The sequence below is a fragment of the Macaca mulatta genome, chromosome 14, assembly GCF_049350105.2.
Source record: "Macaca mulatta isolate MMU2019108-1 chromosome 14, T2T-MMU8v2.0, whole genome shotgun sequence".
In the NCBI taxonomy this organism is placed as follows: domain Eukaryota; kingdom Metazoa; phylum Chordata; class Mammalia; order Primates; family Cercopithecidae; genus Macaca; species Macaca mulatta.
This window is the reverse complement of record NC_133419.1, coordinates 104,755,926-104,781,291: the sequence shown is the minus strand read 5'-3', so window position 1 is coordinate 104,781,291 and position 25,366 is coordinate 104,755,926. Positions and strand designations below refer to the sequence as shown.

Genomic DNA, 25,366 nt, shown 5'->3' with positions numbered 1-25,366 from the left:
TTCTTCCTTGATGACTCACTTACAAGTTAGTGAACTCCTTGTTTAAGTATTACAAACTGTGCATACCCTCTCCCTTCTCAATCTAGCTTCACATCAGGCCTTCCTCCCAAAGCGACAAACTTGCCACATGGGGCAAGGTACTCCCCAAGCAGACAAGGCCCATCTGTGTCATGAATGATACCCAATGCTAATGCCATTCTCTGAAATTCAGTGCCCAGCCAGGCTTTCCATTATGTTTTCTGCAATGGGTAGCCTGAACATGTAGTCATTAATCCTCTAACGTGCTGTCAAAATCATGTAACTATTTAGTTCTGTAAAGTTAAAATTGCAACTGAGTACACCTCATAGTAACCCTAGAGTCTCACAGAAAGTGTCTATTTGAAGTAAGTATGCACAGATGCCATGATTGCATTTTCAAAATTCATGAGCATGTTATAAACCCCACTATAACCCAGCTTCTTGTCACCTTCAAGGTTAACTTCTTAGTATAACAGTGTTGAGCTGTTTGTCATTTATGTCTTTTTAACTGAGTACTATGTCTTGGGACTTGATATCCATCCTTCTGTTACAGTGCCAGCCACTGCTGTGATTATTGCCTGCAGGTTGAGTAATTACTCAGGGAGAAAATAATATGTTATCCCTTCTCAAGATATTTTTGCTTGTAGTCACTTAGATTTCAGAATAATTCACTAGCATCCCTTAAAAATATTGACTCTGTGTACATTTTTTATAAAGGCTATAAGCATGAAGAGGTCAAAAGAGAAGCTTTTTTTTTTTTCCTTAAGAAACTGTGTGTGCTGAATACAGCCTGCTTTAGAAGTTAGGAAGAGCCCAGGTGCAGTGGCTCATGCCTGTAATCCCAGCATTTTGGGAGACCGAGGCAGGTGGATCACCTGAGGTCAGGGGTTCGAGACCAGCCTGGTCAACATGGCGAAACCCCATCTCTACTAAAAATACAAAAATTAGCCAGGCATGGTGGCACATGCCTGTAATCCCAGCTACTTTGGAGGCTGAGGCAGGAGAATCACTTGAACCTGGGAGGTGGAGATTGCAGTGAGCCGGGGTCACACCATTGCACTCTAGCCTGGGCAAGAAGAGTGAAACTCCATCTCAAAAAAAAAAAAAAAAGGAAGAATCTTAAACTCTTAATGATTTGGGTTTATATAATGCATTTGTCCTGAAATATGTACTTGTGTTCCTGTGTCAGCCATTAATTTGAGAACTGTTACAAGGCCTTAACAGCCTTTTTTTATATTCCCAATATAAAGAACCTGACTCAGGAGATAGCTTTTCTGCCGGGTATTATTTTATTAGTGTAAATAACTTTATGGTGAAGATTTATTCAGAGGCTTATTGGCAACAAGGTGAGTAACTGTAGTTCAGTATCTTCTGTGATGAGGTAATTTGCAAAACTGAGCATCTTTGATTTTGTACGGTGGTATGAAACCCACCAATTGGCTCAGTCACACTCCATTTAGTAGACGTCAAGTTTCCCTGGCTTTGTGTGTTTTCCAGGGTGGAGAGGAGTCAAGATCCCCATTTGCACCCATAGGTGTTAAGAAACAGCTGGTTGCCCCCCAGTGGATTTGTTATTTCCGGTTGTGTGCTTGCAGCTGTGAATCATAGCTCAGAAAATAAGGAAGTGCTATGTGAGGGTACCTATTAACAAGGTACCTATTCAGCTCCTATAATTAATTCAGTGCTCCTTCCCTTTAAAGGTGACCAGATAACCTACAACCAGCCAGTTTGCTTTCTCAGATAAAGGCTTTTCATTTTTCTACATGCCCTCAAATCAGCCTTGCTTTCTTCCTCCTTTCAGTGCTGTGTACCTCAACCTAAGACTATTACATGATCTGAAAGCTTTGAACATCAGTGCTGTGATCATCCAGTAAGGCAGTCCAATTTCCACTTTGTTCAAATAGTGCTTTCCTGTCTTGTCTGGGAAAAAGTGTCTGCCAATTCATTCTTCTCTTCTTATCAGCAAAACACATATATACCGTGCTCATGTTGCTTAATATAAAACACAGAGAAAATCCCTGAACAATCAGAAGACCATTTAGAAAAACTGCCCAGGCTCTTGCTGTCATCCCAAAGCACCCCCTTTTGTTTGCCATCAAATGAGAAAGCAAGTCGACAGAGCTGTGATTTTACAGGGGCCAGTCATCACAAATTATTAGGCATTGATAACAGTCTTTGAACAAGGAATATTTATCATATGCTCAGCTTCTTAGGAATAATTTCCCTCTCTTGCATCCCCTAGTTCTCAAATCTCTTTTACAGGCCAGATAGTCTTGGAAAATAGCAGCTAATTCATGTTGGAGAAATTCTTGGCAAAGCTATGGGAATCCAAACCCCAACCACTTCCAAGGCACCTATTGTAAGTGCAATAGAATTGCAAGAGAAGATGATAATAGAATCAACTCTCAAAACTGGCCAACTCTCAAAACTGGCCTTTGGACTAGCTTTACCAATATCAAAATTTCTGACCCTTTGTCTCCCTAAACAACTTTCTTAGGGTATTCCTTCCTCCACTCCCTGCCAACTTTGTACTCACAAGTCTTTTGAAGTTTTGCTGCAAACAGATCTCCATCTTCCATTCTGCATCAGCAGAGTGCCCTAACTTGATTGAACATTAAACGATTGCAGTGATTTATTCTCTGCCTCACTGCACCATCTGTGGAACAGCATGGCAAAATTTCTTTCTTTTAGATGAAATTCCTATCATTTAGATGAAAGGAATGTGCAGACCGTGATGCATGAGTGCAGGGGACTCTAGGCATCTAACCTTCACCTAGGACAAAAGTTCAAACAAAGCATCACAGGTCTCCCTGCCCATTCACATGGGGAGCCAGACATACCCTTGAGACACAAAAGGAAAGTGAAGGCATGTTAGAGAGGCCTCAAGTCAGAATATGCTAGGAGCCTAAATGTCCTGATCCCAGGTCCTGGTCCCAGGTCCAAGTCGGGGAAAGACCCTGGACAAGGTACTTATCCTCTGTTAGAATCTCAGTATAAAGTGGGTGTAATGATACCTTTTCCACTATGTGAAAGACTTGTCTGAGGGTAAAAACAAAAAAAATAGTGCCTGTGCAAATTATCAAAAACTGTAAAATGCTACAGAATCGTTTGATGGTGCCATGACCAAGTTTAGAATCTAAAAGGAAAATAGGACAAAATCAAAAATAAAGGCTAACAGGAATCTAAGAACATAAAGTAAATAATATATTAATCTGAATATGTAGTATATTAGAAAACAAGTATGGAATTTTACCAAGTATATGTCTCTATAATAGCTAATGTTTCACTAAATGAAGGCCACGGAAGGAAAGAAAGGTTGGCTTCTATTTAAAGTACTAATTTAAGAAATTGTGTTTAAACTAAGAAATTTAAAAATTAATGATATACTTACTGATGTATGAAATGCTGTATTGATACACAGTTATTAATATTCAATGATTTTAGTGGAACCTGATTTGTTTTAAATTGTAAAGGATATTATGTTAACAAATATTTAAAAACGTAAAACACATTTTACTTATTTATGACCACTAATGACCTTCATCAGGGCAACATGTGTTTTTTTTTGTTTGTTTTTTTAATACTTTAAGTTCTGGGATACATGTGCAGAACGTGCAGGTTTGTTACATAGGTAAACACATACCATGGTGGTTTGCTACACCCATCAACCAGTCGTCTACATTAGGTATTTCTCCTAATACTATCCCTTCCCTAGTCCCGCACCCCTCAACAGGCCCTGGTGTGTGATGTTCCCCTCCCTGTGGCCATGTGTTCTCATTGTTCAACTCCCACTTACAAGTGAGAACATGTGGTGTTTGGTTTTCTGTTCCTGTGTCAGTTTGCTGGGAATGATAATTTCCAGCTTTATCCATGTCTCTGCAAAGGACATAATGGCTGCATAGTATTTCATGGTGTATAAGTGTCACATTTTCTTTATCCAGTCTGTCATTGATGGGCATTTGGGTTGGTTCCAAGTCTTTGCTATTGTGAACAGTGCATGTGTCTTTATAGCAGAATGATTTATATTCCTTTGGGTATATACCCAGTAATGGGATTGCTGGGTCAAATGGTATTTCTGGTTCTAGATCCTTGAGGAATCACCAAACTGTCTTCCACAATGGTTGAACTAATTTACACTCCCACCAGCAGAGGAAAGGCGTTCCTATTTTCCACATCGTCTCCAGCATCTGTTGTTTCCTGACCTTTTAGTGATCACCATTCTAACTAGCATGAGATGATATGTCACTGTGGTTTTGCTTTGCATTTCTCTAACGACCAATGATGATGAGGTTTTTTTCATGTGTTTCTTGGCTGCATAAATGTCTTCTTTTGAGAAGTGTCTGCTCATATCCTTTGCCCACATTTTGATGGGGTGGTTTATTTTTTTCCTGTAAATTTGTTTAAGTTCTTTGTAGATTCTGGATATTAGCCCTTGGCCAGAAGGACAGATTGCAAAAATTTTCTCCCATTCTGCAAGTTACCTGTTCACTCTGATGATAGTTTCTTTTGCTGTGCAGGGGCTCTTTAATCAGGTCCCATTTGTCTATTTTGACTTTTGTTGCCATTGCTTTTGGTGTTTTAGTCATGAAGTCTTTGCCTATGCCTATGTCCTGAATTGTATTGCCTAGGTTTTTTTTCTGGGTTTTTATGGTTTTAGGTCTTACATTTAAGTCTTTAATTCATCTTGAGTTAACTTTTGTATAAGGTGTAAGGAAGGGATACAGTTTCAGCTTTCTGCATATGGCTAGCCAGTTTTCCCAACACCAGTTATTAATTAGGGAATCCTTTTTCCATTGCTTGTTTTTGTCAGGTTTGTCAAAGATCAGATGGATGTAGGTGTGTGGTGTTATTTCTGAGGCCTCTGTTCTGTTCCATTGGTCTATATATCTGTTTTGGTACCAGTACCATGCAGTTTTTATTACTGTAGCCTTATAGTATGCTTTTAAGTCAGGTAGCATGATGCCTCCAGCTTTGTTCTTTTTGTTTAGGATTGTCTTGGCTATGCGGGCTCTTTTTGGTTCCATATGAAATTTAAAGTAGTTTTTTTCCAATTCTTTGAAGAAAGTCAATGGCAGCTTGATGAGGGTAATGCTGAATCTACAAATTACTTTGGGCAGTATGGCCATTTTCATGATTCTTACTATCCATGAGCATGGAATGTTTTTTCATTTGTTTGTGTCCTCTCTTACTTCCTTGAGCAGTGGTTTGTAGTTCTCCTTGAAGAGTTCCTGCACATCCCTTGTAAGTTTTATTCCCAGGTATTTTATTCACTTTGTAGCAGTCATGAATGAGAGTTCACTCATGATTTGGCTCTGTTTGTCTATTATTGGTGTATAGGAATGCTTGTGATTTTTTGCACTTTGATTTTGTATCCTGAGACTTTGCTGAAGTTGCTTATCAGCTTAATAAGTTTTTGGGTTGAGACAATGGGGTTTTCTAATATACAATCACGTCATCTGCAAACAGAGACAATTTGACTTCCTCTCTTCCTATTTGAATACCCTTTATTTCTTTCTCTTGCCTGATTGCCCTGGCCAGAACTTCCAATACTATGTTAAATAGGAGTGGGGAAAGAGGGCATCCTTGTCTTGTGCCAGTTTTCAAAGGGAATGCTTCCAGTTTTTGCCCATTCAGTATGATATTGGTTGTGGGTTTGTCAGAAATAGCTCTTATTATTTTGAGATATGTTCCATTGATACCTAGTTTATGGAGAGTTTTTAGCATGAAGGGCTGTTGAATTTTGACAAAGGCCTTTCTGCATCTATTGAGATAATCATGTGGTTTTTGTCATTGGTTCTATTTATGTGACAAATTACATTTATTGATCCCCGTATTTTGAACCAGCCTTGCATCTCAGGGATGAAGCCAACTTGATCATGGTAGATAAATTTTTTGATATGCTGCTGGATTTTGTTTGCCAGTATTTTATTGAGGATTTTCACATCGATGTTCATCAGGGATATTGGCCTGAAATTTCCTTTTTTTTGTTGTGTCTCTGCCAGGTTTTGGTATCAGGATGATGCTGGCCTCATAAAATGAGTTAGGGAGGATTCCCTCTTTTTCTATTGTCTGGAATAGTTTCCAAAGGAATGGTACCAGCTCCTCTTTGTACCTCTGGTAGAATTCGGCTGTGAATCTGTCTGGTCCTGGACTTTTTTGGTTGGTAGGCTGTCAATTACTGCCTCAATTTTAGAACTTGTTTTTGGTCTATTCAGGGATTCAACTTCTTCCTGGTTTAGTCTTGAGAGGTTGTTATGTGTGTTAGGAGCCAAAAAGGCCAAAGGGATCGTGACCAACTAAGCATTCCACTGGAGGCTGCTTGATCAAACAGCAAACTGTTTATCATGAATACAGAATGTGGGCAAACTTACTTCTGTGCCTGTCCTAGGAGGTTTACTGAGGGCCATCACTCCCTGGCGCTGGCTCCTTGAGGTTATCTGCTGGGACATCTAGAGCCTATTGTTTGTGGAATGCAGTCTTGCAAACCTACTCTGGACCTAGCAGCTGACCTCTTCTTCCACTCCACCTTCTCGCTATCTCTTTTGCCTAATAAATACAGAGGGCTGTGTAAAGCTCAGGGCCCTTGTCCACTAGAGGCAAGGTGCCCCCTGACCCCTACTTCCAAACATATTCTTTTGTATTTGTCTTTTATTCCTGCATTTGCCCCCTTTTGTTCAGTCCCCCAAGGTCCATACAGTTGACATATATGTCCAGGAATTTATCCATTTCTTCTAGATTTTCTAGTTTATTTGCATAGAGATGTTTATAGTATTCTCTGATGATGGTTTGTATTACTGTGGAATCAGTGGTGATATCCCCTTTATCATGTTATATTGCATCTATTTGATTCTTCTCTCTTTTCTTATTAGTCTGGCTAGCAGTATATATATTTTGTTGATCTTTTCAAAAAACCAGCTCCTGGATTCATTGATTTCTTTAAAAGGTTTTTTGTGTCTCTATCTCCTTCAGTTCTGCTCTGATCTTAGTAATTTCTTGTCTTCTGCTAGCTTTTGAATTTGTTTGCTCTTGCTTCTCTAGTTCTTTTAATTGCAATGTTAGGGTGTTGATTTTAGGTATTTCCTGCTTTCTCTTGTGGGTATCTAGTGCTATAAATTTCCCTCTACATGCTGCTTTAAATATGCCCCAGATATTGTGGTACGTTGTATCTTTGTTCTCGTTGGTTTCAAAGAACATCTTTATTTTTGCCTTCATTTTGTTATTTACCCAGTAGTCATTCAGGAGCAGGTTGTTCAGTTTCCATTAGTTTACGGTTTTGAGTGAATTTCTTAATTCTGAGTTCTAGATTGATTGCACTGTAGTCTGAGATACTGTTTGTTATGATTTCCATTCTCTTGCATTTGCTGAGGAGTGTTTTACTTACAATTATGTGGTCAATTTTAAAGGAAGTGTGATGTGGTACTGAGAAGAATATATATTCTGTTGAGTTGGGGTGGAAAGTTCTGTAGATATCTATTAGGTCCACTTGGTCCAGAGATGAGTTCAGCTCCTGGATATCCTTGCTAATTTTCTGTCTCATTGATCTGCCTAATATTGACAGTGGGGTGTTAAAATGTCTGTTTATTATTTAGACTCTCACTATTATGGTGTGGGAGTCTCTAAGTCTCTTTGTAGGTCTCTAAGAACTTGCTTTATGAACCTGGGTACTCCTGTATTGGGTGCATGTATATTTAGGATAGTTAGCTCTTCATGTTGCATTGATCCCTTTACAATTATGTAATGGCCTTCTTTGTCTCTTTTGATCTTTTTTGGTTTAAAGTCGTTTTATCAGAGACTAGGATTGCAACCCCAGCTTTTTTTGTTGTTTGTTTTCCATTTACTTGGTAAATCTTCCTCCATCCCTTTATTTTGAGCCTACGTATGTCTTTGCATGTGAGATGGGTCTTCTGAATATAGCACACTGATGGGTCTTGAGTCTTTATCCAATTTGCCAGTCTCTGTCTTTTAATTGGGGAATTTAGCCCATTTACATTTAAGGTTAATGTTGTGTGTGAATTTGATCCTGCCATTATGACGCTAGCTGGTTATTTTGCCCATTACGTGATACAGTTTCTTCATAGCATCAATGGTCTTTATAATTTGGGATGTTTTTGCAGTGGATGGTACCAGTTGTTCCTTTCCATGTTTAGTGCTTCCTTCATGAGCTCTTGTAAGGCAGGCCTGGTGGTGACAAAATCTGTCAGCATTTGCTTCTCTGTAAAGGATTTTATTTCTCCTTTGCTTATGAAGCTTAGTTTGGCTGGATATGAAATTCTGGGTTGAAAATTCTTTTCTTTAAGAATGTGGAATATTGGCCCCCACTCTCTTCTGGCTTGTTGGGTTTCTGCCAAGAGATCTGCTGTTAGTGTGATGAGCTTCCCTTTGTGGGTAACCTGACCTTTCTCTCTGGCTGCCCTTAACATTTTTTCCTTCATTTCAACCTTGGTGAATCTGACAATTATGTGTCTTGGGGTTGCTCTTCTTGAGGAGTATCTTTGTGGTGTTCTCTGTATTTCCTGAATTTGAATGTTGGCCTGCCTTGCTAGATTGGGGAAATTCTCCTGGATGATATCCTGAAGAGTGTTTTCCAACTTGGTTCCATTCTCCCCGTCACTTTGAGGTACACCAATGAAATGTAGATTTGGTCTTTTCACATAGTCCCATATTTCTTGGAGGCTTTGTTCGTTTCTTTTCACTCTTTTTTCTGTAATCTTGTCTTCTTGCTTTATTTCTTTAATTTGATCTTTAATCACTGATAGCCTTTCTTCTGCTTGATCAATTTGGCTATTGAAGCTTGTGTATGCTTCACGAAGTTCTTGTCCTGCATTTTTCAGCTCCATCAGGCCATTTGTGTTCTTCTCTACACTGATTATTCTAGTTAGCAATTCATCTAACCTTTTTTCAAGATTCTTAGCGTCTTGTGTTGGGTTAGAACATGCTCCTTTAGCTCGGAGGAGTTTGTTATTACTCACCTTCTGAAGGCTACTGCTGTCAATTCCTCAAATTCATTCTCAACCTGGTTTTGTTCCCTTGCTGACAAGGAGTTTTGATCCTTTGGTTGAGAAGAGGCATTCTGGTTTTTGGAATTTTCAGCGTTTCTGCACTGGTTTCTCCCCATCTTTGTGGGTTTATTTACCCTTGGTCTTTGATGTTGTTGACCTTCAGATGGGGTCTCTGAGTGGATGTCCTTTTTGTTGATGTTGATACTATTCCTTTCTGTTTGATAACTTTCCTTCTAACAGGCCCCTCTGAAGCAGGTCTGCTGGAGTTTGCTGGAGCTCCACTTTAGACCCTGTTTACCCAGGTATCACCAGCAGAGGCTGCTGAAGAGCAAAGATTGCTGCCTATTCCTTCCTCTGGAAGCTCTGTCCCAGAGGGGCACCCACCAGATGCCAGCCACAGCTCTCCTGTATGAAGTGTCTATTGGCCCCTACTGGGAGGTGTCTCCCAGTCAGGATAAACGGGGGTCAGGGACCCACTAGAGGAAGCAGCCTGTACCTTATCAGAGCTCGAATGCTGTGCTGGGAGATCTGCTGCGCTGGGAGATCTGCTGCTCTCTTCAGAGCCACCAGGCAGGAACATTTAAGTCTGCTGAAGCTGTGCCCACAGCCACCCCTTCCCCCAGGTTCTCTGTCCCAGGGAGATGGGAGTTTTATCTATAAGTCCCTGACTGGGGCTGCTGCCTTTCAGAAATGACCTGCCTAGAGAGGAGGAATCTAGAGAGGCAGTTTGGCCACAGGGCCTTGCTGGGCTGTGGTGGGCTCCGCCCCATTCAAATTTCCCAGCAGCTTTGTTTACACAAAGCCTTGAGGGTAAAACCGCCTACTCAAGTCCCAGCAATGGCGGACGCCCCTCCCCCCACAAAGCTTGGAGTATCCCAGATCACTCTTAGACTGCTGTGCTGGCAGGAGAATTTCAAGCCAGTGAATCTTAGCTACCTGGGCTCCATGGGGGTAGGACCCACCGAGCCAGACCACTTGGATCCCTGGCTTCAGCCCCTTTCCAGGGGAGTGAATGGTTCTGTCTTCCTGGCATTCCAGGCACCACCAGGGTATGAAAAATAAACTGCTGCGGATAGCTCGGTGTCTGCCCAAACAGCTGCCCAGTTTTGTGCTTGAAACCCAGGGCCCCGGTGGCATAGGCACTGGAAGAAATCTCCTGGTTTGCCAGTTGCAAAGGCCATGGGAAAAGTGCAGTATCTGGACTAGAGTGCACCATTCCTCCTGGTACAGTCTCTCATGGCTTCCCTTGGCGGGGGGAGGGAGATCCCCCAACCCCTTGCCCTTCCCAGGTGAGACGACACCCCACCCTGCTTCAGCTCACCTTCCATGGGCTGTACCCAATGTCTAACCAGCCCAATGAGATGAACTGGGTACCTCAGAAAAGCAGAAATTATCCGCCTTCTGCACTGATCTCGCTGGGAATTGTAGACCAGAGCTGTTTCCTATTTGACCATCTTGCCAGCAACTCCAGGGCAACATGTTTTACTTCAACCAAAGATTTAGATACACCAGCATATTGTATTCATGATTTTATTCATTTTCCTCTCCATGCTAATAATATGCTCAAGAATTGAATTCATCTATAATACATGCCTTGGTCAGAAAGATCTTTATGATAATATTTGGAACCACACTTGGCCCAAAGCAGGCCCTTAGAAAGCTATTAATAAATACCAGCTAAGACACATGAAATCATCTGGGTACTTCAGATAGGTAATGCTAGGCATTACTCTGGGATCAATTGATTCCTCCACTTCAGGGAGTCAATTATTTGTAAAAATGTGTACATTCTAATAGCAATGGGTGCATTCTAATAGCAAGCCCATAGCTTCTGTTGGGTTCTCAAAGGGCTAAGAACTAGTTGTCAAAAAGGTAATAAGTAAGTGGCATCTGACTGAGTTGAACTCCAAAGGCTTTCTAACAGGAGATGTGCTTCTTGTCCTAGGTATTACAGTTTGAGCCTGGCCACATCAAGAGGAAGGGCAGAGCTAAGGCCATGGCTCTGGTTGACATCCAGTTGGATCACCATGAACGATGCGATTGTATCTGCAGCTCAAGGCCACCTCGATAAGAGAATGTGCACATCCTTACATTAAGCCTGAAAGAACCTTTAGTTTAAGGAGGGTGAGATAAGAGACCCTTTTCCTACCAGCAACCAAACTTACTACTAGCCTGCAATGTAATGAACACAAGTGGTTGCTGAGTCTCAGCCTTGCTTTGTTAATGCCATGGCAAGTAGAAAGGTATATCATCAACTTCTATACCTAAGAATATAGGATTGCATTTAATAATAGTGTTTGAAGTTATATATACACACACACACAGAGAAACATATTCATGTCTATGTGTATATAGATCAAATGGTTTTTTCAGTATATATAACCAGGTACACCAGAGCTTACATATGTTTGAGTTAGACTCTTAAAATCCTTTGCCAAAATAAGGGATGGTCAAATATATGAAACATGTCTTTAGAAAATTTAGGAGATAAATTTATTTTTAAATTTTGAAACACAAAACAATTTTGAATCTTGCTCTCTTAAAGAAGGCATCTTGTACATTAAAAATCAAAAGATGAGGCTTTTTTACATACACATCTTAGTTGATTATTAAAAAAGGAAATATATGGTTTCCAGAGAAAAGGTATTTCCAATACCTAAGCATTTTTTCCATGAGAAGCACTGCATGCTTACCTATGTGGACTATAATAACCTGTCTCCAAAACCATGCCATAATAATATAAGTGCTTTAGAAATTAAATCATTGTGTTTTTTATGCATTTTGCTGAGGCATGCTTATTCATTTAACACCTATCTCAAAAACTTACTTAGAAGGTTTCTTATTATAATCCCACAAGAGACAATGTATAAGCTATAACAGAATTTTGAATTGTTTTTCTTTGCAAAACCCCTCCACAAAAGCAAACCCTTTCAAGAATGGCATGGGGATTCTGTATGAACCTTTCCAGATGGTGTTCATTGAAAGATGCGGGTAGTTTGAGAACTTAAAAAGTGAACATTGAAACATCGACATAACTGGAAACTAGGTGGAATATTTGATAGGATCCATATCTAATAATGGATTCGAACTCTCCAAACTATGCCAATTAATTTAATGTATCTTGCTTTTTTGTTCCTGTCTTTTTGAAATAGAGACATGGATTTATAATGGCATTTTATATTTGGCAGGCCAACATAGATTATTTATAACCTGAAAGCTTTTGTGTATCAATAAAAAAAAATCACATTTTATTAATGTAAATTTCTGATCATATACTTGCTCACCGTTCTGATTTCCTGTTTCTGAACCAAGTAAAATCAGTCTTAGGGGCTCTGGTTCTTAATCTGTGGAGTTTGCTTTAAGAAGCCAATTGTCAATTGGCCCTGCTCTCCTACTGTTTAATAGAAAACTGTTTTACATTGGTTAATGGCATTTAGAGTGATTTTTTTCTCTCTGCTTCCTTCGTGTCTGTTTTAAAGGAGACTAACTCCAGGAGTAGGAAATGATTCATCATCATTCTCCAAAGCAAGAGGCTTAAGAGAGAAACACCGAAATTCAGATAGCTCAGGGACTGCTAACAGAGAACTACATTTTTCTTATTGCCTTGAAAGTTAAAAGGAAAGCAGATTTCTTCAGTGAGTTGTGGTCCTACTAACTACCACCAGTTTGGGTGACAGGGCTGGTGAAGTCCTAGTGTCAGATGAGTGACCTAAATATACTTAGATTTCTAAGTATGGTGCTCTCAGGTCCAAGTTCAACTATTCTTAAGCAGTGTAATTCTTCCCAGTTATTTGAGATGACAGATCTCTGCTTATTGAAGATGTACCTTCTAAAACTTTCCTAAAAGTGTCTGATGTTTTCACTTGAGGAGGGAGTGGTAAAATTAAATACTCTATTGTTCAATTCTCCAAAATCCCAGAACACAATCAGAAATAGCTCAGGCAGACAGTAATAATTAAGAACGCTCTTCCTCTTCATAACTGCTTTGTAAGTTTCCTGTGAAAACATCAGCTCCCTGTACCAAAGTCAAAATGAACGTGACGTCACTCTAACCTGAACAGCTCACATTGTAGCTGTAAATATAAAAAATTAGAGTGTTCTACCCGATTTTCAATAAACCTTCCAGGCTGCAATAACCAGCAAGGTTTATCAGTTAAAGTCCTATCTGCACTTTTTATTTATTAGCTGAAATGTAAGCAGGCATATTCACTCACTTTTCTTTGACTTTCCTGAGAGTTTTATTAAAACTTCTCCCTTGGTTACCTGTTATCTACTGCACTTCTAACCTGTAGCCAATAAATCTATTTGATAGCCATCAAAGGAATAAAAAGCTCGCCGTACAAATTACATTTCAAAACAAACCCTAATAAATCCACATTTCCACATGGCTCATTCACCTGGAATAATGCCTTTTATTCAATATGTTCTTATAGGGCAAAACACTTTCATAAGTAGAGTTTTTTATGGTTTTTGTCATATCGGTAACATGCAGCTTTTTCCTCTCATAGCATTTTCTATAGCAAATGTAATATGCCTCTTATCTTCATGAAAAATAAATATTACTTTTGAACAAAACTACTCCATTATTTAGTACTCAATTGCAGTTTTAAAAGGTGTACACTGCTAAAAAAAAAAAAAAAAAAAAAAAAAAAAAGAAAGAAAAGAAAACTTCCGGTCAGGCGTGGTGGCTCATGTCTGTAATCCTAGCACTTTGGGAGGCCGAGGCGGGTGGATCACAAGGAGATCGAGACCATCCTGGCCAACATGGCGAAACCCTGTCTCTACTAAAAATACAAAAATTAGCCAGTTGCAGTGGCGTGTGCCTGTAGTCCCAGTTATTCAGGAGATTGAGGCAGGAGAATCACTTGAACCAGGGAGGCAGAGGTTGCAGTGAGCCGAAATCACATCACTGCACTCCAGCCCGGGCTACAGAACGAGACTCCGTTTCAAAAAAAAAAAAACAAAATGACAACTTTTTTCACAAATGCATCAAACTGTTTGGAATGACAAGATTGAGTGATTTCTGAAGGCTTCATTTTATAGTGCTCGAGAGAATAACACTTTGTTCCCCAACTACAGGCTTCTGCTTTGTCTTTGTCCTGCAGCTGCACAGTGGGGCAAGACTTGAGTTTGGTTTTGTTGCTGCTTTGTTGCCTCTTCATTTGACTGTTTCCCCATGAGTCTTATAACGAATTATATTCTCCTCTGACATTGTTCCTCACCTAAGAAAATCCATAGCCCTCTCTTCCTTGAGGCCTGAAGTCAACAACATTACAACCTCATTTCCCTTTTGTCCATCCACCCCACCTCCTTTTCCCATATGGGTGGACACCCTAGCCAGGTAGTGATTCAGTGTTATCAGTTCAGGAAGACCAGTTTAGGAGCTACACTCTTATAACATTTGCTTTATAATTCGTGAAGAGGCACATAGCACAAAGAGAGTTCTTCTAGCTGCAATGCATATGTAAGAATTTTTGCTTTTGATTATAGCCTAATCTTATCCTGCTGGAGACAGAATAGCAGCTGCAGTGTTGAATGAAACTCTGCCATTTTAGTGGTTTTAGGTCATTTGGGGAATGGGAGTGAAGACCTGTATTCTGTGGTAAGAATTAATTTTACCATCAGAAATACTAGCTAGTGTGTGAGCATGGAGGAGGGATGGGGACAGGGTGAATAATTCTGTGCCTGATAGCTAATTCAAGTAACTGGGGTTTTTATGTAAAAAGTCATAATAGTCATATATATATATATGTGTGTATATATATGTATATATGTTGCATTTTAATACAAAGACATTAACAATTTTATTTCATTTCCTGAAATGTTCACATGTCCAGTTTTATTCTGAGAATAACTCAACAGATGTCTAAATTGTTGATACTCTCCTAGGGTCCTCATAGAATATTAAATTAAAATTCATAGATTAGTATTCATGCCTGAAGTCCTAGGAAATACAACTTTGTTTATTGACAGCCCTAGTCAAACATGCTAGAAGACAGAATATTTATAATTCACTGGTTTTATTGACATTCACTCAAATTCTGTTGTTTTTAAAGATCAAGTTAAAGACTACACAGACCTTCACAACTTAACATAGCATACTGGGATATCTGTCAAATAAAATAGGCATCAACAAAGGATAAGCAACTAACCACTTAATGTAAGACTTTATGCTTGCTTTTCCAGTTATATTTTTGAATTTTGCAAACTAATTTGTGTGTCCTTTTTTTGAATAAATTTCATTTCTATAGAGATGTCTAAAAATTATTTAGCAGACTACATTAAAAGAGAGTGGAGCTAACTTCATAACAAAGGTTAATATACTCAGTGCAACAAGCTGTGGACCAAGAAAACTTCATTTTCTAACAAAATCATTTGACTTTGTGATTATTTTAAACTGTTTATACTTGTTGCCAGCTTTAGTGACCAGAAACCAAATGTTAAAATCATTCTTGGATTCAATTTACATTTTAAATAATACCTACAATACAAGTTCCCTTTTAAGAACTAAGGTCTCTAACCTGTTTCTGGTTCAAGTCATATTATAAATTTCTCCTCTTATGGCCTTCTAGTGTTTTTCTAGACTTTCCTTTCTCCCTGTGTCTCCCACAGGATTCCTTTCTCACCTGTCTCTACCCCTCAGTCTTCAAATCAGAGAAAATCAGGATCACTATCTACTTTGGGAAAGACAGGAGATAGATCAGTCAAGGAGATCAACTGCATGGTTTCCTAAGTGAGCAATTAATAGGGTAAAATTCCCAACTGCTTTAAGAAATCACTGCTTTTTGAGAGTCAAACACATCAAGTGAATATTTTTCAGTACTGTCTACTTTGGTGCAAACTTCAGAATATGGTGGTAGATATTTGTTGACTTCTGTCAAAAGAAATTTAGCCACAGTCAATATGGGGAAAACTGACTAAATTAAATGTTTCATTCATTCATTCAACAGCAAATACATTAAAGCCCACTATGTATCAGACATGCTTTGAGGCTTGAAACACAAGATTCACAACAGAGGATAAAACTAGAGAAAGATATTCTAGGTAAGATCAACAGGAAGAACAAAGGTCTCCCAGCAAAAATGCATAAGGTAAGTGTGGGCAGTTCAAAAAATATAAAGTGATCAAAAGGAAAGAAAAGGAACCTGTAGGCAAATGAATTTAGTCTTTTACATTTAGGAAAGGAAGCTCCACGAGGACCTCTGAGCACAGTGGGGGCTGTACGTGTCATAGAGCACCAGACAGAAAGTTAGAAGGTCTTGGATGTAGTGACTAGCCTGCCACTTTCTAAACCTATGTTTCCTCATTTACACACTCAGATATGTAAGGTGTTCTGTAGGTGTCTTCCGGCAGAACAATTCTGCATTTTGGAAAATGCGTCTACAGAAAGAGTAGGGATTGGGATATGAGTTATGAGGCTCCTTGAAGTTCTAGGGGTGAGACAATAAGGATAAAGTGAGACTTCAGAGACAGGAAGGGAAGTCTGCCCCTGTGGTTGTTCAGGCTGTGCACTACAAATCTCTAGGGGGTGCTATTTGTATGAACTAAAACTACAAGACAGGTTAAGAGGTTTCAAAGTTCTTTGTGATTGGATGGGCAGGAAGTGCAGGCTTGGAGATCTCCTGGAGGAAGAAGTCTTGTGAGTTGGAATTTCAAGAGAATTCTCATGGGAAAACCAGAGAGGCAGGAAGGAGGGGTGAATTTTGCAAGCATGTCTCCAAGAAGAAGAGCTAGGTCTTGTAACGTTGACAGGGAGTCATCCTCAGTGACAAAGCTGAAACCATAAGAAGATAGACAGAACCTAAAAGACCTCCATAATCATTAAGAGGAAAGAAGACTAGTTACTAAAGCTAACAAAAATGTGTTCTGAAAATTTATTAAGTACTGACTGAGGGCTAAAGGTCCAGCCCTGTGCTAAATACAGCAGATTCACAGGAAAATAAAACATATTTCCTGCCTTTATCAAGCTAGAGAAGACATTACATGAAACTAGAGAAGACTAGACACTAAACAAGTAATTACATATGTAACCCAATACATTTGTGAAAAGCAAAAGCATAATGTGTGATGACAGTAAAAGGTGGAATCCAGATCAGAGGACAAGGAAGGGTTTCGTGAGATGACCTTAGAGCAGGAACAGAAAGTTGAGTAAATGTTAGAAGCAAAGTGAAAGGAGAGTGTGACATTAAATGGTACCAATAAAAATGAAAAAAAAAATCTAGCTAGATTAAATAGTTTGAATCTTTAATTGATCAGAGTTGGGATATATTAGACTGAGGCAAAGGGAGATAGAAGATATCAAGGATTTCTCCAAGGCTGCTTTCTGGCAGATAGAGGTGCCATGTATTGAGATGGGGGACATGCAAAGAGAAGGAGATTTAGGATGGATTAAGAATTCAGTGTGAGGTATTAATTCCAAGTGACATTTGATATATCCAATTGGAGATATTAAGTAGGCAGTTAGATCTGTGGGTCTGGAGATATTAAGTAGGCAATGAGGTCTGTGGGTCTGGAGCTAAGAAGAAGGGTCTGAGACAGATGTACATTTAGGAGTCAGCAACATACAGTGGTATTACAAAACACAGGAACAGTCCAGACACTTACGGGAGGGTGAAAACCGAAAGGGGAAGAATCACAGGGCAATTGCGAGAATATAAAAATATTCTAAGTGCCAGAGGAAGAAATTGTTGCAAAGAGTCTGGGTCAGTTTTATCGACTATGGCAGAGAAGGTATGAGAAACACCTACAGATTTATCTGCTCAGAAATACTCCTTTCTAACCTCTTTTGTGAGAAATTCCTCTACATCTATAGCAATATTGTCCAATAGAACTTCTTGCGATGATGGAGATGTTCTATATCTGTTCTAAGAGAGCAGCTAATAGCTACATGTGGCTATTGAGCACTGGAAGCATAACCAGTGTGGCTGAAGATTTTTTAATTTTATTTAATTTTACTTAATTAACATTTAAATATAAATTGGCACATGTGACAAGTGGCTACTATATTACACTATGCAGTTGTAGATTTAATTATCACCCAGAGTTGTGGCCAGAATAACCACTTCACAGTACCACACACATGTACTAGTCACAGCCAGGGGCACCTGACTCAAGCTTTCTCAGGATGTATGGGCCTGAGAAGAGATTCAGACAGTTTCCTTTGTTATTTGGATGGTAGGATGTGAAAATCAATGGCTGTTGGCAGCCATACTCCCTGCCATGTAGATTAAAAATCTAGAGAAAGTCAAACTATAAAGGAAAAGAAGGAAGAAAGACACAAACACACAAAGTCCTGAGGGAATCCCTCCTTCTCATTAGTTCTGATGTCTGGCCAAACCCTTCTCTGGTTCTCTGAGAATGTCACATGGTGGAAATGTGAGTCAGATGATAAGATATTTGGAGGGAAGAACTGTGATGAAATGATAATGCTGAGTGAAAACCACTAAATCAGGGAGTTGATAGGTGAGTGAAAAGAGAGAAATAGTTAACTCTTCTTTTATTTTTTATTATTTATTTATTTATTTATTTATTTATTTATTTATTTATCTGGGACTGAGTCTTGCTTTGTCACCCAGGCTGGAGTGCAGTGGCAGGATCTCAGCTCACTGCAAGCTCTGCCTCCCAGGTTCATGCCATTCTCCTGCCTCAGCCTCCCAAGTAGCTGGGACTCGGGTGCCCGCTGCTACGCCCAGTTAATATTTTATATTTTTTAGTACACACGGGGTTTCACCGTGTTAGCCAGGATGGTCTCGATCTCCTGACCTCGTGATCCACCTGCCTTGGCCTCCCAGAGTGCTGGCATTACAGGCCTGAGCCACCGTGCTCGGCTGACAGTTAGCTCTTTATATCCACAGGGTCCACATCTATGGATTCAACCAACAGCAGATCAAAGATATTTGGAAACATGAAACATATAATACAACTATAAAAATAATAAAAACTGGCCGGGTTCAGTGGCTCACGCCTGTAATCCCAACAATTTGGGAGGCCAAGGCAGGCAGATCACTTGAGGTGAGAAGTTTGAGACCAGCCTGGCCAACATGTTGAAACCCCGTCTCTACTAAAAACACAAAAATTAGTCAGGCATGGTGGTGCACTCCTGTAGTCCCAGCTACTCGGGAGGGCAAGGCACAAGAATCTCTTGAACCAGGAAGCAGAGGCTGCAGTGAGCAAGATCGCTCCACTGCACTCCAGCCTGGGTGACAAAGCAAGACTCCATCTCAAAAATAAATAAATAAATAAATAAATAAATAAATAAATAAATAAAAATTAAAACAGCACAGTATAACAACTATTTCCATGGTATTTACATTGTGCTAGGTATTATAAGTAATCCAGAGATGATTTAAATCATATGGGAGGATGTGCATAGGTTATAGTAAACACTGTGCCATTTTAGATAAGGGACTTGAGCATCCCCAGATTTTGGTATCCTCGGGGGTCCTGGAACGGATCCCCTGTGGATATCAAGGGACAACTGTATATTAAATTATTGTTGTTTGTGGCACTTGTGTTCTATGAAGTTGCCAGGATCACTGAATTAGCAAATACTGTTTTCGCTGCTGCTCAGAGAAATCCTGGCTTAGGGTTCTGCAAGCCTCTGGTCACAACATTTTCATCAACTTTCAGACAGTCTATTTGGTTATTGTGTGTTTCTGGTTAAGAATTCTTTCATATAGGCCAGGCACGGTGGCTTAAGCCTGTAATCCCAGCACTTTGGGAGGCTGAGACGGGCGGATGACGAGGTCAGGAGATCGAGACCATCCTGGCTAACACGGTGAAACCCCGTCTCTACTAAAAAATACAAAAAACTAGCCAGGCGAGGTGGCGGCGCCTGTAGTCCCAGCTACTCGGGAGGCTGAGGCAGGAGAATGGCGTAAACCCGGGAGGCGGAGCTTGCAGTGAGCTGAGATCCGGCCACTGCACTCCAGCCTGGGCGACAGAGCAAGACTCTGCCTCAAAAAAAAAAAAAAAAATTCTTTAATATATATTGTTGATTCATTAAAATTGAACTCATGGGCAACAGCATTATAACCCATGCCTGAACCAAGCTTTCCTAACACATATTTTTCCCATAAGGTACATCACAGCCTTATTGCATTTAGGAACACCATAGAGCACTTCAGAACTATGCTTGGGAGCCATTTTAAAGGGCAAAATCTTCAACAAAAAGTGCAAAACTGTGAAAAACATGGCACTAAATCAACTGTGAAAAGGACACTCATTTACAGTACGAGAGCTGAAACAAGAAGGCAGTGTCACCTTGTCCTTCCTCAGCTGGGAACATGAGTAACTCAATTTTTTAACAGCTCTGCTCATATATTAGTCCGTTTTTGTGCTGCTGATAAAGACATACCTGAGACTGGGCAACTTACAAAAGAAAGAGGTGTATTGGATTTACAATTCCACGTGGCTGGGGAAGCCTCACAATCAAGGCGGAAGGCAAGGAGGAGCAAGTCACATCTTATTGGTGGCAGTAGGCAAAGAGAGTTGTGCAGGGAAGCTCCCCATATCTCGTGAGACCCATTCCCTATCACGAGAACAGCACAGGAAGGACCTGCCCCATGCTTCAGTCATCTCTCACTAGGTCCCCCCCAACAATAGGTGGGAATTATGGGAACTACAGGATGAGATTTTGGTGGGGACACAGAGCCAAACCATATCAGCTCATATCTTCAAATGACTACAAGAAACCACGCACATGGATCTGGGGGATACACATAAATTTTGAGTAGGTAAATTTGCAAACACAGAAGGTGTGAATAATGGAAATGGACTGTAACAGTACTGCCCATTTTACAATGTGCCAGGAATTTTTCTGAAGCTCACATATATTTAATTTTCACAATAACCCTGTAATATATGACTTTTATGAAAATGAAATACATTAATATATAATAAAGCTTTTTTTTTTTTTTTTTTTTTTTTTTTTTTTAAGACGGAGTCTGGCTCTGTCTCCCAGGCTGGAGGGCAGTGGCGAGATCTCGGCTCACTGCAAGCTCCGCCTCGCGGGTTCACGCCATTCTCCTGCCTCAGCCTCCCGAGTAGCTGGGACTACAGGTGCTGGCCGCCATGCCCGGCTAATGTTTTGTATTTTTAGTAGAGACAGGGTTTCACCATGTTAGCCAGGAAGGTCTCAATCTCCTGATCTCGTGATCCGCCCACCTCAGCCTCCCAAAGTGCTGGAATACTAAAGCTTTTTATTAGAAACAATGTAATGATATTTATTATGCTTCATAAGATTTCTCCAAAGTAAGTCAATAGATAGTAAGCTCCAGATAACTCCACTGTAACCCACATCTGTAATCATATTGTAACACCATCTGTCTAAGCCATTGCATAGGAGGCAGAACTAAAGAATTTGCTCTAAGAAGCCTTCTCACCTACAGGGCAATTCCAAGCATGGACCCTGAGGTCATCGTCGAACATTCTGGTAAAGCTTTATTCATTTAATTGACAGACATTGGGCATCTATTATGTTGTAGGCATGATTCTGGGCACTAGGGACAAGATAATGAACAGCACGATGTTTTTGCCCTTATAAAATTTGCATCAAGAGAGACACAGGAAATAAACACATATATAATTTCATATAGTAATAAGGACAGTAAGAAAAACAAAGCAAGTTAGAAAAGCAAAGGAAGTGTCACCGACCTTCCCAGGAAGTTATTTGACCCTAATGGGTTCTTTCCCTGCCCAGTGTCATTTGTGCCAATAGAACCAGACCAGGTTAAGTAAAGCAGAACAGAAACTTTACTCGTGATCAAAGAATGGTGAAGGGGAGGGAAGCTCATGCTCAAAGCACCATCTCCCTGGAAGTCAAGTAGAGGGAGATTTAAAGGGCTGCCAGGGCAGGTAGGTGGAGACTGGGGCAGGGATTCCTGGAAAAAAGGTGGGCTCTTCCAGGAGGGACAGGAGTATGCGCAGTCATGTCTTTTTGTTTGCACACAGCACCTTTTGTGCCTAACAAGGTACATTTCTCCCTGCTGGGTGGAGATTTTAGTATGGTAATGAAGCAAGAAATGAGTTCAGTGAAGCCATGCAAGAGTTCAAGTCAAGGCAGCACTTCTGTGTTTAGTTGGTCTTGTGGCTAACTGGCAGTTTTTGGCATTCTGCTTTTGTTATCTGTAAGCAAGCACAGCTGCAAGCACAAGTTAATTTCATGGGTTTGGGGGTCTCCTGAAAGCCTCTAGACCGTGCTGTGGTAACAGGTGACAGAAGGCGTCTCTGAGGAGGCAACATTTTTGCTGAGACTGAAAGGAAGTGAGGAAACTATAGGCAGAAATATCTTGAAGAAGAGCACTCCAGGCAAAAACAGCAAGTACAAAGGCCCTGAATTTAAAACAAGCTTGGGGTGGTATGAGGAACAGCAAGACGGCTAGGGTGGAAGGGGCAAGGAACTCAGTGAAAGACAAGAAGTGAAAGAATTAGGCAGTGCCAGTTCATATGGGATCTTAGCAGTCATGGTAAGGAGTTTGGATTCTGAATGTGTAGGTAAGTCCTTAGAGAGTTGGAGCAGGGGAAGTAAGTCATATGACAAGTTGGTACGAGATCCCTTGTGTAGAGAATGGCCTGCAGGAGAGCAAGGCTAGAAGCCGAGAGACCATTTATAGGCTCAGGAGGGAGAGCAGGCCTCATCTGAGAGTCAGCAGTGGAGGAAGTGAGAAGCAGGCAGTTTCAGATATATTTGAAAAGCAAAGCTTTAAATGTGGAGTGTGAGGGAAAGAGAGGAGTCAGAAGCGTCTCCGTGGATCTGGGCCGGACTCCTAGGTGACTGATTGTTGGAGTCTTTTGCCTAATTGGGAAGACAGTGATAGGAAAAGAATTGAGGAACAGGAGAATCCATAGTTTTCTTCAGACTTTCATGGTGTTTTGCTAAATCCTAGGTTCTAGGGTTGGGTTTTTTCTTTAAAAAAAAAAAAAAAAGTTGATTTCTGGGTCTCCTGGGGAAGATTGCCCTTGACACATAGGAATAAATAACCTTGGGTATTAACTGAAACCCTCATTTAAACCTTATCTGAACACTAAATACAATCTTGTTCATTACATAAATAAAAACTGAAGGTTTATGTTACAATTTGCCTGTCCCCATATACACACATGGCTAAAGGAAGACACTTGACAGTTACAGAAAACCCTGACAAGGAACGGTAAACAAATTAGCTTTGCTGAGAAATACAGCTTGCGCTCATCCAAACCCTGCAGTGGAAAAAAGTCAAGACAAAATCAGCAAGTATATTAGTTTAAAAAAAAAAAAGAGAAGAAACAAGCAAAAAAAAAAAAGAAATATTTTGGTCAACTATTTACCCTCAAATGGATTCAAAAACAAACTAAAAATAATTCTCTAAATTCCAATACCTCAAGCTCACCACATTAGTTTCTACAAGAACCAAACTCGTTTCCTGTTTTATCCATAGGAGGAAACATTTTTTTCTCCTGCAGACATTTTAGTGAAATATGTGAGCCTTTGCATAAGACTGAGACTCATATGACTTGCCTCTCTGATAGCATTAGGAGATACACCTAATGTAAATGATGAGTTAACGGATGCAGTACACCAACATAGCACATGTATGCATATGTAACAAACCTGCACGTTGTGCACATGTACCCTAGAACTCGGTGGCTCAAGCCTGTAATCCCAGCACTTTGGGAGGCCGAGACGGGCGGATCACGAGGTCAGGAGATCGAGACCATCCTGGCTAACACGGTGAAACGTCTCTACTAAAAAAATACAAAAAAACTAGCCGGGCGCGGTGGCGGGCGCCTGTAGTCCCAACTACTCGGGAGGCTGAGGCAGGAGAATGACGTGAACCCGGGAGGCGGAGCTTGCAGTGAGCTGAGATCCGGCCACTGCACTCCAGCCTGGGCGGCAGAGCGAGACTCCGTCTCAAAAAAAAAAAAATAAATAAATAAATAAATAAATAAAAATAAGAAAAAAAAAGAAATTAAAAACAGACCAAAAGCCACAGGGCCATGAATATTATAAGTCTAAATCAGATCTTAAAATGGAGTAAAGGAAGTGAAGCAAGGCTTAGTAATCAAGATAATGCAGCATAATATTTAGTGTTTTAATAGGACATCTTTGTTCATTAATGCATTCAACAATTATTTTTGAGACCCCATTATGTTTCAGGCACTGTACAAGGTGCTTGGAACACACCAATGAATAAACCCATCTCACTTCTTGCCTGTGTAGTACTTACAGTATAACACTGATAGTAATAAAACATTGATCTGAAGCAACTTTCAGAGCCGCCGAGACCAGAACCTCTGCACTCCCCTTAGAACAGATTTCTCTCAAGCTCAGAGCTGTGGACATTTCAGGCTGGAAAAGTCATTGCTGTGGGGCTGTCCTGTGCATCGTAGGATGTGTAACAGCATCCTTGGCCTTTACTTAATAGATACCAGTAACACTCTTTCCCCCTCATTAGTGACAATCAAAAAATGTCTCCATACAGTGCCAAATACCCCCTGGGGGGAAAAATTCATACCCTTGTGAGAACCACTGACTTTAGAAGATGGTGAAAGCAATAAAATCCTGTCTTTTTCTGGGATCTCCTCATTCATTCCATAAAGGTGCCTTTGCCGAATGAGAAGTTCCAGGTTGATGTGGAGGGGCCAGCCAGTCCGAATAGGCTGAATTGGATTTAGAAGGCATCAGAATCAACTTTCAAAATATAAAGGCAACAACTGTTTCTGAAGAGAAAAATATCAATTTTCAGGGTATTCATTTATTCAACAAAAATGTTACTAAATGCCTACTCCTCTATGTGCCAGGCACAATTCTAGGTGCTGTGGATAGTGAACAAAACACAACAAAATTCCAGTCCTTGTGTAGCTGATAGTGAGGGAAGGCATAGAAGTAAGTAAAATGTCTATAGTATGTGAGAAGGAAGTATGTTTAGGATATGGATGAATAAAAGCAGGGAAAGGGGATCAGTAGAGGAGGATAATCCAATTTTTGTTAAGGTGGTCATCTAAATTAAAAGCCCCAAAAGACATAAGGAGAAAGTCTTGCAGATATCTTTATTTAACAAAAAAGAGAGACAGTGTTCCAGGCAGAGGGAACAGTAAGTGCAAAAGCCCTGAGGTAGAAGCTTGCTTGGTAGCGGGCTGGAATGGTGTGAGCTAGATTGAATGGTAGGAGATAAAGTTAGACAGCTAGTGGGAGACAGATTTTATTGAAACTTTTAGGCCATTGTAAGGACTTTGATTTTCACCACAAAAGATTTTAAGTGGTGGTCAACAAATATTTTCAGTTTTCCTTCCATGCATATAGAGGATTATATTTCCCTGTACGCTTAAAATTAGGTGTGACTGTGTGTGACAGACTGGGTTAGTGCCCC

The 25,366-nt window shown here is 40.2% G+C and overlaps 1 protein-coding gene across 2 annotated transcripts in view; it reads left to right on the top strand.

Moving 5' to 3' along the window:
• Positions 1–13,592, top strand: part of PDGFD (platelet derived growth factor D) — a 248,819-nt gene extending 235,227 nt beyond the window's left edge. For both annotated transcript variants that reach the window (XM_001099616.4, XM_001099412.4), the window contains exon 7: positions 10,963–13,592. In XM_001099616.4, coding sequence (XP_001099616.2) covers positions 10,963–11,088 — 126 coding nt within the window. In that variant the 3' untranslated portion in view covers positions 11,089–13,592. The remainder of the gene's footprint in view (positions 1–10,962) is intronic.
• Positions 13,593–25,366: the final 11,774 nt, after the last annotated feature.